This window comes from Meriones unguiculatus, chromosome 15 (genome assembly GCF_030254825.1).
Source record: "Meriones unguiculatus strain TT.TT164.6M chromosome 15, Bangor_MerUng_6.1, whole genome shotgun sequence".
In the NCBI taxonomy this organism is placed as follows: domain Eukaryota; kingdom Metazoa; phylum Chordata; class Mammalia; order Rodentia; family Muridae; genus Meriones; species Meriones unguiculatus.
The window spans coordinates 4,238,659-4,250,791 of record NC_083362.1 but is presented as its reverse complement, the minus strand read 5'-3'; the positions used below and the strand labels follow the sequence as shown (position 1 = coordinate 4,250,791).

At 60.2% G+C, this 12,133-nt stretch overlaps 1 protein-coding gene across 1 annotated transcript; it reads right to left on the bottom strand.

The window, feature by feature from the left end:
* Positions 1-3,973: 3,973 nt before the first annotated feature.
* Lfng (LFNG O-fucosylpeptide 3-beta-N-acetylglucosaminyltransferase) lies at positions 3,974-11,915 on the bottom strand. The gene is made up of 8 exons (XM_021647540.2): positions 11,401-11,915; positions 7,433-7,481; positions 7,013-7,112; positions 6,764-6,917; positions 6,569-6,654; positions 6,076-6,241; positions 5,243-5,328; positions 3,974-5,098 (listed from the first exon to the last, which is right to left on the bottom strand). The coding sequence occupies exons 1-8, from the start codon at positions 11,827-11,829 to the stop codon at positions 5,032-5,034; spliced, it is 1,137 nt and encodes a 378-aa protein (XP_021503215.1). The 5' UTR covers positions 11,830-11,915; the 3' UTR covers positions 3,974-5,031.
* Positions 11,916-12,133: the final 218 nt, after the last annotated feature.

The window sequence follows — 12,133 nt, the reverse complement described above, 5'->3', positions numbered from 1 at the left end:
TGACTGTGTACTAACATGCATGCAGTACCTGCAGCAGCCAGAAGAGGGCGTTGGGTCAGCTCACTTGGAACTGGATGGAGTTATAGACTGAGCCCCAGGTCCTCAGGCTTTTGTTGTTTTGGTTTTTGAGACAGGGTTTCTCTGTGTAGCCTTGGCTGTCCTGAACTCGCTTTGTAGACCAGGCTGGCCTTGAACTCACAGCGAACTTCACCTCCCTGAGTGCTGGGGTTAACAGCTAGTGCTCTTAACCACAGCCAGCTCTCCAGTCTCGTTTGATTTTTTAGACAAAGTCCAGGCTGCCCTCTAATTCTGTGTGGCCAAGGATATGCATGTGGTGCTGATTTGAACCCAGGATTTGGTTCATGCTTGGCAAGCACTCTAGTGACTGAGCCACACTGTCAGCTCTTATACAGGTAGGGGTGTGTGTGTGTGTGTGTGTGTGATGAAAGTAGAAGTGGGACTACCTGTGAAAGGGAAGACGACTATCCTAGAAGGGAAAGAAGGTAGATTATGGTCAGAGCATGTGGTGAATGCAACGTCCTTAGTGAAATTAACAAAGGAAACAGCAATAAAAAGGGTCACCAAAAGGCCAGTGAGACGACTTAGCCGTTTAAAGTACTTGCTGTTGGGGCCTGGAGAGGTGGCTCAGCGATTAGGGGCACTGACCGATCTTCCGGAAGACCTGGGTTCAATTCCCAGCGCCCACATGGCAGCTCACAACTGTCCACTCCAGTTTCAGGGGATCTGACCCCCTCAGACACACATGCGGTGAAAACACCAGTGTACGTTAGAAAACAAAGTACTTGCTGTTCAGCCGATGACCTGAGCTTGGTCCCCGGGCCCAGTGCTGCAGGTTATGGTGACCTGCACGTGTCTGAAAAATATGTGTATAGGTGTTTGCCTGTACACATGTCTGGGTACCTCGCGCATGCCTGGTGTCTTAGAGGCCAGGAGAGGGTGCTGCATCGCCTACGGATGGAGTCACAGACAGTCATAGGAGCCATGTGAGTGGCTGAGAATCAAGTCTGGATCCTTCCTCTGCAAGCTCACCAAGGGCGCCTAACTGCCGTGCCATCTCTCCAGCTCCAACCCCACAAAAAATAAAATAAAAAAATAATAATAATAATTAAATACCAAGCATCAAAAGGAAAAAACAAAAAACCAGGAGTGGGTTTTTTGTGGGGGAGAGGTCAAGGCCAGGGTCAGGTGAGCACCTGGGCCTAGGAGGGTGCGCCACAGGCCTGGCCAATGAGGCTGATAAACTGCTGTGTCTGCTGAGCCTCCCTTTCTCCTGAGGCCTCAGGCTAGCATGCGGAGTGTAGGCTGAAGCTGGCCAGTGAGGGCCATCAGGGGCCCCGCACAGGGGAGGGGGAAGCCTCAGCTCCATTGCACAATGCCCTTCCCAGCCTTCTCCTGACCCTGTCCCCCGCCCTGAGGTGCCTTTGAGCTGTGCCACGCTGGAGCACCCACACACACACACAAGCTGACTGACTTCTGCTCACACTGTGGTTTTGGCCTTCCGGCTCCAGCAGTGAGGCACCTCTTCCAGGAAGTCAGCCCTGCTGACCCTACAGGGGAGGGAAGTTCAGAGAGGGAAGTTGAAAACTTCAGCTCTACCCTGCTGCCCTCCCCAAGACCTAGCTCAGCTAGCCCTGGCTACCATTCCTACCACTCAGCAGGAGAGAGGAAGCTGGGGGCTGGGCTGTACTCTGCACCCTTCCTGACACCGTTGCATTTGCATTTTACTTTGATTGGGGGTTTGAGGGCATCAGTCTGCAGGTGGTGGAGGCTGGCCTTGAACTCTTGGCAGCCCTCGTGCCTCTGCCTCCCAAATGCTGAGATTTACAGGCGTGAGGCAGCGCTTTGCTTTTGAAAGCCCCACAGTGATTCATGGTCGGAGATAGGACACCTGGCTGGGCCTCTTCTGGTGATGTTACTGGCAAGGTTGTACCCCACTGCATCTGGGGAGGAAAATGAGTTCCCTCTCTCCCTGAGTAATTGTCCAGAGAGGAGGGCCCCTTGCTTAGACTCTCGTGGAGGTGGGAATTAGAAGGCAACTTGCTACCAGTTGTTGGTGGTGCACGCCTTAAATCCCAGCACTCCAAGAGGCAGAGGCAGGCGGATCTCTGAGTTCGAGGCCAGCCTGGTCTACAGAGCAAGTTCCAGGACAGCCAGGGCTACACAGAGAAACCCTGCCTCTGGGGAGTGGGGAGAAGAAGCAGCAGATGGCCCCCCTTTCACGAGCAGCTCTCCCAGGCAGCTCTGCCTGGCAGTAGCAGCCGAGGATGTCGGCTGCACCCTTCACCGGCCCTCCCCATTCGGCTCCCATTTCTCAGATGATTTTCTGAAGCAAGATCTCACTGTGTAGCCCAAGCTGGCCCCGATCTCATGATGCTCCTGCCTCAGCAGCCTCTTGAATACCAGGGTTCTAGGCCTATGCCACCTCACTAGATTCCCACCCTGCTCCTTGCAGCAGTTATGTCCCTTCAGGATCAAGGGCATTTGGACCCACCATGACGAGGCCCTTTGGCTCCAGTTCCAATGGGAACCTCGCCCTGGCTGGAGGCCTCTCCATGTCCGTGAGGCTGGTGCAGCCGCACCTCACCCCTGGGCCTGCCAGCTCTGTGGGGAGGCTTGATGCCAGCTGCAGGCTTTATGACGAGCAGGGCAGAGGGCAGTAGGCCTGTGACTCACCCAGGCAGGAAGGAGGCCCACGGCCTGTGTGCAGACTGCTCTGCCATGACCTTTCCACCCCCAAGCAAATGTCAGCTTCCTCATCCAGAAGTGGGGCCCCGAGCCACACCACCAGGCCCTGTATGCTGAAGACAATGAAGGGTCCTCTTCCCCCAACCCCTACTCCAAAAACCCCAGGCAGCTGCCCCAGGCCTTAAAAAGTCAAACTGCAGGGCCAAGGTGGGGCCAGTCGGTCCCTGACAGGTCGCCCCACAAGACAAAAGCAGTTACCAGTAAGGGCCCAGTCTGCTAGGGGGTGCTGAGGCCACCATCATGTGTGGTGTGTGGTAAGCAGTGTGTGGTGGAGCAGGGAGGGCAGGTCTCTAAGCAGGTAGGATGGGGAAGGAGGCAGTGGACAGGGGTTCCATGTGGCGAGGCCAGGGAGCTCCGGGGGAGGCCAGGGTCAGCTTGGGGCAGGCAGGCAGCTGCAGAGGAGCAGCAGGAGGGCATCACGAGCCCACTGGCAGAGAAGCTTCACTGTAAAGGAAACAAGGAGGCCACAGGAAGGGGGTGCGGTGGGGATCCCCCGTTCAACCACCGTCCCCGCCCTCCGCGCCTGGATTTAAGGAAGGTCCCTGAAGAGCCTCAGAAAGACCTGAGTCCTCACCAGCGCCACCCATGTCCAGCCATCCTCATAGGATACCTCCAAGGGTCACACGACAGATGGGAGGCCAGTCAGTGTCAGCAGGAACCAAGATCTAGGCACTGTCATCCATTCCAGCAGCCTGGCTGCCTGACCTAGGACATCCTGACTTAGCCTGCCCTGAGCCTCAGTTTTCTTGTCTGCAAAATGGGTCTCTGGCCAGCCCACGATAGCCAGTATTCCTCCTGCAGGAAGGTCTGGACTTGTGCGTCCCAGTGATGTTAACACAGGCTTGGCTACTTTCCCCAGCCCTGTCAACACCTACCTCCCCTCAGTGACAAGCCTACACCGAGCTGGCCACACTCCATCTATTTTGTTTGTTTTCTTGTTTTTTTGAGACAGGGTTTCTTTGTTTTAGCACAGGCTGTCCTCGAACTCACAGAGATCCACCTGCTTCAGTCGTCTGAATGCTGAGATTAAAGGCGTGGCCACCGCTCAGCTCACACTTCATCTGTTCTAAGCTTCCCTCCCCATAGTCAGCTTGTAGGATTCCATCCAACTAACTACCTTCTCCTTGGCATGACCCAGTCTCCCCTGTCCTCATCTGGGTGTGTCATGCTTAGACCCAACTCCCAAGCAAGACGAGGGCCCCTCGGGTTGCTGCAAAGAGCACCTTTATTCAGAGGAAGGACGTCACCATGGCAACAACACATCAATTCCCTGAGAGCTTTTCCCTTATCATCATTAGCTTGCCTAGCTAAGGTCTTTGCAAAAAGAAACACAGCCCACGGGGTGGGGGTGGGGCGGGGCGGGGTGAGCTTCGGGGTGCTGGGGAGGACGGCAGGGCGGGGAGTGCCGCGGGATTCCAGATACTGGAAAGCATAAATACAGGACTAAGGCATCCATGGTCCAGCTTCCCAAAGACCAAGCCTGTCTGGCTTCTGCTTTTTTCTGATCCACAGAAAAGATAAAATAAGACCCTCTCCAGCCCACCCAGGAAAACAACCGCCCCCCTCCTTTTACATCCCCCACACATTTCCTCCCCACTCACGAAACAGCACAGTAAAAAAATACTGTCACAATATTTACAGACACACCCACTATGGGCGACTTTCTCTCTACTTTGGAGAGGAGATAAAATTCATAACTCTGAACCCCACGGGTGTGGGAAACAAAGATAGGACCTCAAGGGGCAGGGCTGGAGCCTTCACCCCTACCCTGGAGGGCAGGGAGTGGGGAGCGCTGTTCCCCTGAATGGCCGCTGGCAGCGCCCAGGCCAGAGCTCCTAGGAGGGGCCCAGGCCTCGGAGCACCCGAACCAGCTTCCGTAGCACTGGGCACGGCTCAGCTGTCACGGAAGGAAGGTCCTGGGTAGGTGCCGGCACCCCGGTTAGAGACTGTGCCACAAGGCAGCAGCCATGCACCCCAAGGAGAGCCCCGAGGCCCCTCCCCACCGCTGCAGGGCTGCACGGCTCCCAGAGAACTGCCCTCGGGGTGGCTGCGAGTGGAGAGGGGCCCGCCACCTCCCCGAAACACGACTGCCCAGCAGTCTGCAACACGGGTAGGCACGGCACACAAATACACAAATACAGACACACACATACACATACACACAGCCCTGAAGAGCCTCGTACAGCAGGGCCAGGACGCACGACAGGGGTCCCCGGGCCCTTTGGATACCAGGGGCGCCCAGGGACAGGGTCTCAGCCACGGCTGCTAGAAGACGGCGGCGCGTGGACACCAGGGTGTGTCCGGGTACAGGTGGCAGTGCACAGAGCGGAACCTGTGGGGTCGAGCAGAGACTGGTCTGCGCGGGGTGGGGGTGCCATGCCCCCTCCAGCTGTCCCAACAGCACCCGCGTGGTCCCTGGAGCCCCCTTAACTTACAGGATGTTTAGGGGCCTCGGGGACCCTTCCTAAGCCCTCACCTGGATGGGTCAGCCTCCACCGAGAAGGGTCCCCTGATGTGCACCGCGTTCCGCTTGTTTTCAAACATGCCGTAGCTCAGGGTCACCTGCATTGGGAGCAGTGGGGTGAGGCCGTTAGGCCTGGCTGGGCACTCCCGCTGTGCTCCCTTGGATCAAGGCCCCCTACTCTGTCTGCCTGGGCCTACAACCATCAGCAAGAGAGAGCAGCTGTGTCCCCCCAAAGGGCAGGGACTGAAGAGTGAACCTGGGGTACCTCCTAAGGGCCAGCATCTAGGTATAGACTGTGACCTGTGACCCTGAGCTAGGGGTGCACCTAAACTGATGGCGTGCTTGCCTGGCACACGGAAAGCCCTGGGTTCCTTCCCCAGCACCAGTAAACTGGGTGTGGGGGTGCACGCCTGTAGTCCTAGCCCGGGGAGATCTCTGCAGCCCTCTCAGCTTCAAGGCTAGCCTGGAATCCAAGAGACCCATCTCTGAGAAACAAATACATTTCTCACACATGTAGACACCCCTAAATGACTCTGAGGCGGATGCGGTGGCAGACACCCGAATCCCAGCATATGGGAGGCTGAAGCAAGAGGGTCACTAGGTCAAGCCTAGCCTGGGCTACACAGTGAAGCTTTGTTTCAATAAACCAAAAGTAATACATAAGCTTGACGTCAGAAGCGCACAACTTTAATCCCAGCACCCGGGAGGCAGCAGCAGGCGGATCTGTGTGAGTTTGAGGACAGCCGGGTCTACAGTGTGGGTTCTAGGACATCGACATCGAGGGCTGCACAGGGAAACCCTGCCTCGGAAAACCGGAATGAACAAACATGGAGGGGAACACACACCTGCTCGTGGAGCTCGGCGGCGGGCACCTGCTGCAGATTCTCCAGGTGGGAGTGGAAGAGGCCGCTCCTGATGAGGGGGACGCCCAGCAGCGCCTCCACGATGTAGCCAATGGTGCAGTCGTCAGGCAGCCGGATGCGCTCGGCTGTGCTCATGAAGTGTCCTCCACTGCAGAAGGGAAGGGCCCGGGGAAGAGTAAGTGGAGGCCGGAGCCAGCAGCTCGAGAGGGTGGACAAGGCCTCGCCAAACAGGGTTAGAAAAGAGGGGTACACTGCGGCCCTCTCCCTCCGTGAACCAGAGTTCTTCTGTTCTAAGGGTTTCCCCCCAAGGGTGCTCTGGCCAGAGCAGAGGCAGGGAGAGTGGCTTTAAACCCAACTGTCTATGGGCACCTAAGGGAGAGGAGCGGGCAGCTGGGAGAGGGTGGCCCAAGCCAGGCCCTGCGGTGGGGCACCCCAAACCGTGATTCGGGGTCTCACACGTGCAGGAGACACTCACCTGGCCCATGGGCCCATCTTTAGGGCCAGCCCCCGGCTGATGCAGAAGCCAGCTCCCCCGGTAGCAAACCAGAAGTGGACAGGTCGCTGAGGGGAGTGAAATGGCGGTCATGAGACTCCTGGGCCCCACCAGGTTGCAAGGGCGGCAGCTCGGCCCCACCCTGGCTCCCCGGGGTGCCCGCTGTGAGACACTCACCGCCGTGTGCTCGCTGACCCGTTCCGTGGCCTGGATGGGCCTGTCCAGGCTGGGTTTGCCGATGTACACGTCTTGGGTGTGGGGGTAGCTGGCCAGCAGCCGCAGCAGCGCCCGAATGTTGACGTAATTGTCATCATCCACGTGGCAGAACCACCTGAACACGGGGCAGGGATGGCACACGGGGGTGAGGACCCGCAGGCTGCCCGGAAGGGGGCACGGATAGGACGCGTGGGAAAGGCGGAAACTCACTTCTTCCCAGACTCAATGAACCGGTCATACTCCACAGCCATCTTGCAGGACAGGGCCTGGCGGCTATGGGCCGCAGAGCAGTTCGTCAGTACCACGTTGCCTGTGGGCAGGGGAGAGCTGTGAGCAGGCTGCACAAGCAGGACTGTCCTCCCCCCCGCCTGAGACCTTACCCCCGGCCCCGGCCCCGGCCCCTCCCCAGGGTAGCCGCCCCTGCCCATTCATTCAGCCAGCTTTCCCCCAGCACCCGCCACCTGTTGCTGCCAGCGTGACTCAAAGGGTCCCCAGAGGACTGAAAGGGTCTCCTCTGCATAAGAATTGGGGCCCTGGGAGTGGTGGGGCGGAGCATGGAGTGAACTGGCCTCTCAGTCCAGCAGCCGGTGACCTCCGGCTCCCACCCCAACCCCCAAGCCTGGGACATACCCGTGAGTTTGGCCAGAGCTTCGTCCTCCCCGTCGGTGAAGATGAAGGTCTGGAAGAAGAAACAGGACCTTGAGCCTTCAGCCCCCGAACGAGGGCCATGGCAGAGGCACCCTGAAGTGCCCTCAGCTACAGGTCTATACCCCTGCCCCGACCCCGTACAACTGCCTGAATTCTCTGCTGCGGGTAAAATGAGTGCCCACGGGGCCCCGCGTTGGGAGGTGGGCTCACTCCCCAACTGGGACAGCTGGGCCCAAGGTCACCACCGGCAGCTGGGAGGCACGAGCCAGGTGGGGGCGCCCCACCCACCACCCAGGTAAACGGCTTCGGCTAACCCTCCCGCCAACCTGAGCACCTGGCGGGCACACACCCTTATTGACACAGCCTGCCAGCCCGCCCAGCCTTTCGGGCTTTCCAAGCGGTGGGAGGGGGTGGGGGACAGGAGGAGGAGGTCGGCTTTGGGAAGCCGAGCCTCGCTGGGGTCGGGGACAAAGGGCTCTGCTGGGCTGCTGCCAAGCCCTGGCAGACAAAGGGCCCCGGAGGGAGGATGAATCACCAGCCATTGTCCGCCAGCTTTGTCCTGGGCTGGGCCGGCCTTAACTCTGCCGAGTTAAGCAGGAGTGGCCGGGCTGTCATTTCCATACAGCTGGCCTGGTTAACCGGGCTGGCTGAGCAAGTGGTCCTGTGCACGGGGGTACGGGTAAGGCCACTGGCCGTGCAGTACTCTGGCCTGGACCTCCGGCAGGTTTGCCCAGCCACGGCAGCCAGGCAGGTAGTCTGGGAGGTCACCGTGGTGGTGGTGGCAGAAGAGGACTCTTGTCCCCAGCCCCACCACAGTGCACCAGAGCCGCCCCTCCAGCTTAGAAAAGGAAAACTGTTCCCTGCTTACTGAGGGCCTTGCCCAAGGCCACAGCCAAAGCTCCACCTGGCCCAGCACCGGGCCACCCCCTGCCAGGCCTGCTCCGAGGAAGGGGAGAGGGGAGAGCGCCGGGGCGGGGCCAGGAGCTGCCGGCGCCCGCCTGGGCCCGTCGGCACACGGAAAGGAATGTTCCTTCCTCCGCCGGCCCGCCCAGCGCGTGCCGCCTGCCGCACCCTGCCATTGCAGAGTGCGACCCTGGGGCATGGGGGGGTGCTCACAGCAGAGGCAGCACACTCCCCCGAGGCCCCTGCACCCCCCAGCCGTCCTCACTTCACTTTTGTGCACCCAAGGAAACCTGGGTGTGTGTATGCAGACCTGGAGGGCAGCATGGGTCCAGCCACTTGAGGAACTGCCCCAGGCCTGGAGGGGTGGGGCACGATGCCCCCAACAGCCCTAGGTCTTTGCCCAGGGTGACCCCAGGCATGGCTGCATGCTCACTACCGTGAGGCCTGGGTAAGGGGAGAAAAAGGTGGGATCCACATCATCTGCAAGCAGGCACCCCTTCCTTCCAGGTCGCTGCAGACACCAGGGCAGCCCACACGCACAGACTCGCACCCACCCTCCCCTTGCACCCCAGCATCTCAGCCCAGGAATGCCGTGGGAGGTGCGGGCCGGCCTGTGCAGACGCTGCTGCTGGATTAAAAGGAAAATGCTTTCTTAATGAGATCAAGAGAGAGGCCTGTTCTCCCGCGCTTCGATGGTGTCCTAAAAACCCAGCCCAGGGCTACGGAGATTAAAGTCACCTTTGTTCAGTTGTGGGGGGGTGGGAGGAGTGAAGGGCCTTTGAGAGGCGGAGCTGTGGGGTGTGTGGGTACTCTGCCTGCTGTCTCCCCCCAATACAGGGCAATCGGGAGGGGGCAGGGGCTGCATATGTGGGTACCACTCAGTCCCCACAAGCTGTGAAATGGGAACCCAACACAGCTCGCCTATGCAGAGCCAGGCACCAGGGATGGGTTTTCCTCTCCTTAGTGTCCCTGGGAGGTGAGAACCATCTTCTCCCTGGTGTACAGCAGAGAGACCAGAGAGGACGCCAGCCTGTGGCCACACTCAAGAAGAAGTAATGGAGGACCCTCATCTCTCAGTCTCCCCCCAACCTGGTCCCCCAGCTTTCCTGAAGGATGACCGGCAAGGCAGCGAGGGCAGCGGAGCTGGTGAGGGCAGGCAGGGGGTGGGGGGAGACACACAGGAAGCAGCATTGTTCCTGGAGCCGAGATTCAAAGAAACACAGGATGCCAAGTTCTGCCCCAGCCATTGTGGCTGCGGCGGCGGCAGCCCGCAGCCGGGCGCGCTTCTTAGTGGTGGGGGAGGAGCCAGCGGGCCAGAGGCCAGGCGTCTCCAGGCCTGTCCCCCACTGACCAGCCTCTCCACCTCTCCAAAGGCTGCCTGCTTTCTTCGTTTGTACAATCCCACAATCATACTTGATGCCAAGACTGCCCTTCCTGGACCATAGGACCCGGAGTCATATGGAGCCTCCTCCTCCAGGAAGCCTTCCTTCCATTCATAGCCAACCTGGGCTAATGTAGCCTCTCCCACCTACCCAGGCCCTTTGCTATAGGTTCCAAGGACCCTTTGGTGATAGTATACCACAAGAGGGGCTTTGCTTGATATGTGCACATGAGTTGAGCGTGGGGGCAAATCCAGCCTTCTGTGGGGGGAGGGGGGACACCCTTACTCTGAATGCTGGGATCACCATGAGCCTCCAAAGTTATACTGTCGACTTTATAATACCTTATTAGAAATGTGATATTTCCCTTTTCAGAGAGACAGAGGATCAGAGAGGCCCTGTGCTTTTCACTGGACCACATAGCCCAACTGAGACGTGTTTCTGAGTCCTCTCTGCTGGACAAAGCCCCCAAATCTCCAACTGAGAGTTTCTCAGAACTGGTGGTGGCCCACAGGGGGATCCACGCTATCCAGTATCACACAGCAGGGAGGCTGAATGCGGAAGGGGGGTGCCCTGGCTCAGCGATCCTGCCCCGCCGGGCTGTCATTCAGGGTTGGGGGAGGACACAGAGCCCCCCCCCATCGCCAGGCAACCTGAGTGGCCAGCACGCCAACCAACGGTTCCCATGGAGCGCATAGCTGTACACAAGAGGCCGACGCCTTTCTAGGCTGGAGAAAGGGGCTTTGTTGCCTTGCCCAAGGGGCCGGCGTGAGAGCAGCCTAGTGCTGGGAATCCTAACGGCACCGCAGCCAAACAAAACCCGTGGCCCCCCTGCTGCCCCCTCCCGAAGGCCTGCTGAGCTCCTGGGAAAGGGACGCCTCATTCTCAGGAGGCTGCCGTGGGCTTCTCTGACCAAGGCTGGCTAGGAAGGAGCCTATTCGGTTAAACTCCACTCTCCTAAAACAGACTAGCCAAGCTTGATGGCCCCAGGCTCCCTGGGGGCTGGAGCAGGAAGGAGAGCGAGCCTTCATCTTCACACCAAATGCCCAGCCTCCCCCCAACAACTCTGCTCTCCCGCCCCAACGGTCCTGGTGTAGCCTCCAGGGAGATTTTCAAAGCGGGGTGTGTCTCTTTATTATGTGTATGAAGTTGGTCTAACTGGGGGCGGGGAGCTCCGCTACTGAAGGCAGCGTTCTGCACGCGCCTCGAGGACCAGCACGCACTTCTTTCACCGTGCCTGGTCCGGGGGTGCCATGCCTTCTCCCCCCTCACTTTAAAGGGAAGTACCTGCCACCCAGGACGAACGGGTCCGTTCAGAGTGGAGGGGACCCAGGAAGGAGCTGAGCCAAACAGCTCGGAAAAGTTTGCGAACAAACACGGCCACGCACCCCTGTGTTTGTTAAGAGTCACAGGCCAACCCAAAGCTGGAGCCTTCCCATCCCGACCTAGAGCAAGCGGCTGCGGTGACCCCGGCAACCTGGGAAGGCAGGGCTGTAAGGCAAAGCGGGCCCCAGCAGCCCCACGGGGCTGGAATGGGACTTAGGTGTCCTCGCTTCCCTGATAGACCCAAAGCTATTGATGCAGCCAGAGCCGCTGCCCACAGCCACCAGCTGGATAAGAGTGTGATTCCCTACTCCATCCTCCTGCCCAGGCCGCGCGGGGTCTCACCATCTCCTTGTGGCGCGAGATCCAGGTCTCGAACAGCAGGTCGAGGCGCGCGCGGTGAAACTTTCTGGTGGTCTTGACCGCGATGAAGACGTCGCGAGGGGACAGGACCTCGGCCGGGGGACGCGGGCGGCCGTCGGCCTGGCGGGAGGCGACCCCGGGCGGTGGATCCGCATCTCTGCGAGCGCGGGTGAGCAGGCTGAAGTATTCGGAGAGGCTGTGCACCTCACGGGCGAGGACTCCGGGCTCCATGGCCGCCCTGGACCCTGGAGCCGGAGCCGCCCCGGCGGAGCCCGCCAGGCTGCGCAGCGCGCGCCGGCCGCGCTCGGCGGGCACCGGGGTCGGCGGCGGGTCGGCCGTGAGCACCAGGAGGCAAGCCAGCAGCGCTCCCGCCAGGGCCAGCAGCAGGCGCCGGCCGCAGCGCTGCAGCATGGTGGCCGGCGGCCTTACGTCCCGCCTTCCCGGTGCCAGCTGGTCCGGCCGCCCGAGGCTCCCCGGTCCGGCTGCGCGCCCTCCGCTCCACGCGCCCTTAAACCTCCCTGCCGGCCACGCCCCCGCGCGCTTATTGGCTGCCTGCCTTGGGGCGTAGCCTCTAGGGCGAGCTCTCGCCCCCACGTGGGCCCTTGACGGGGGACTGGGAACGACCCAGCCGGGCACCCACCGCCCCGGGCCCCTCTGGGCACGGGTCCGTCTCGCCCCCGCCGAATCACCCTCCGGAGCTGATCTGGGCGACACC

Bases quoted from the DNA above. Each gene is read 5' to 3' on its own strand.
- Lfng (XM_021647540.2), bottom strand. From the start codon at position 11,829: ATGCTGCAGCGCTGCGGCCGGCGCCTGCTGCTGGCCCTGGCGGGAGCG. The intron at 6,655-6,763 runs GTGAGTGTCTCA...CACTCCCCTCAG, and splicing joins GGGTCAGCGAGCACACGGCG to CGACCTGTCCACTTCTGGTT. The intron at 5,099-5,242 runs GTGAGGGCTTAG...TCGACCCCACAG, and splicing joins GTGGAGGCTGACCCATCCAG to GTTCCGCTCTGTGCACTGCC.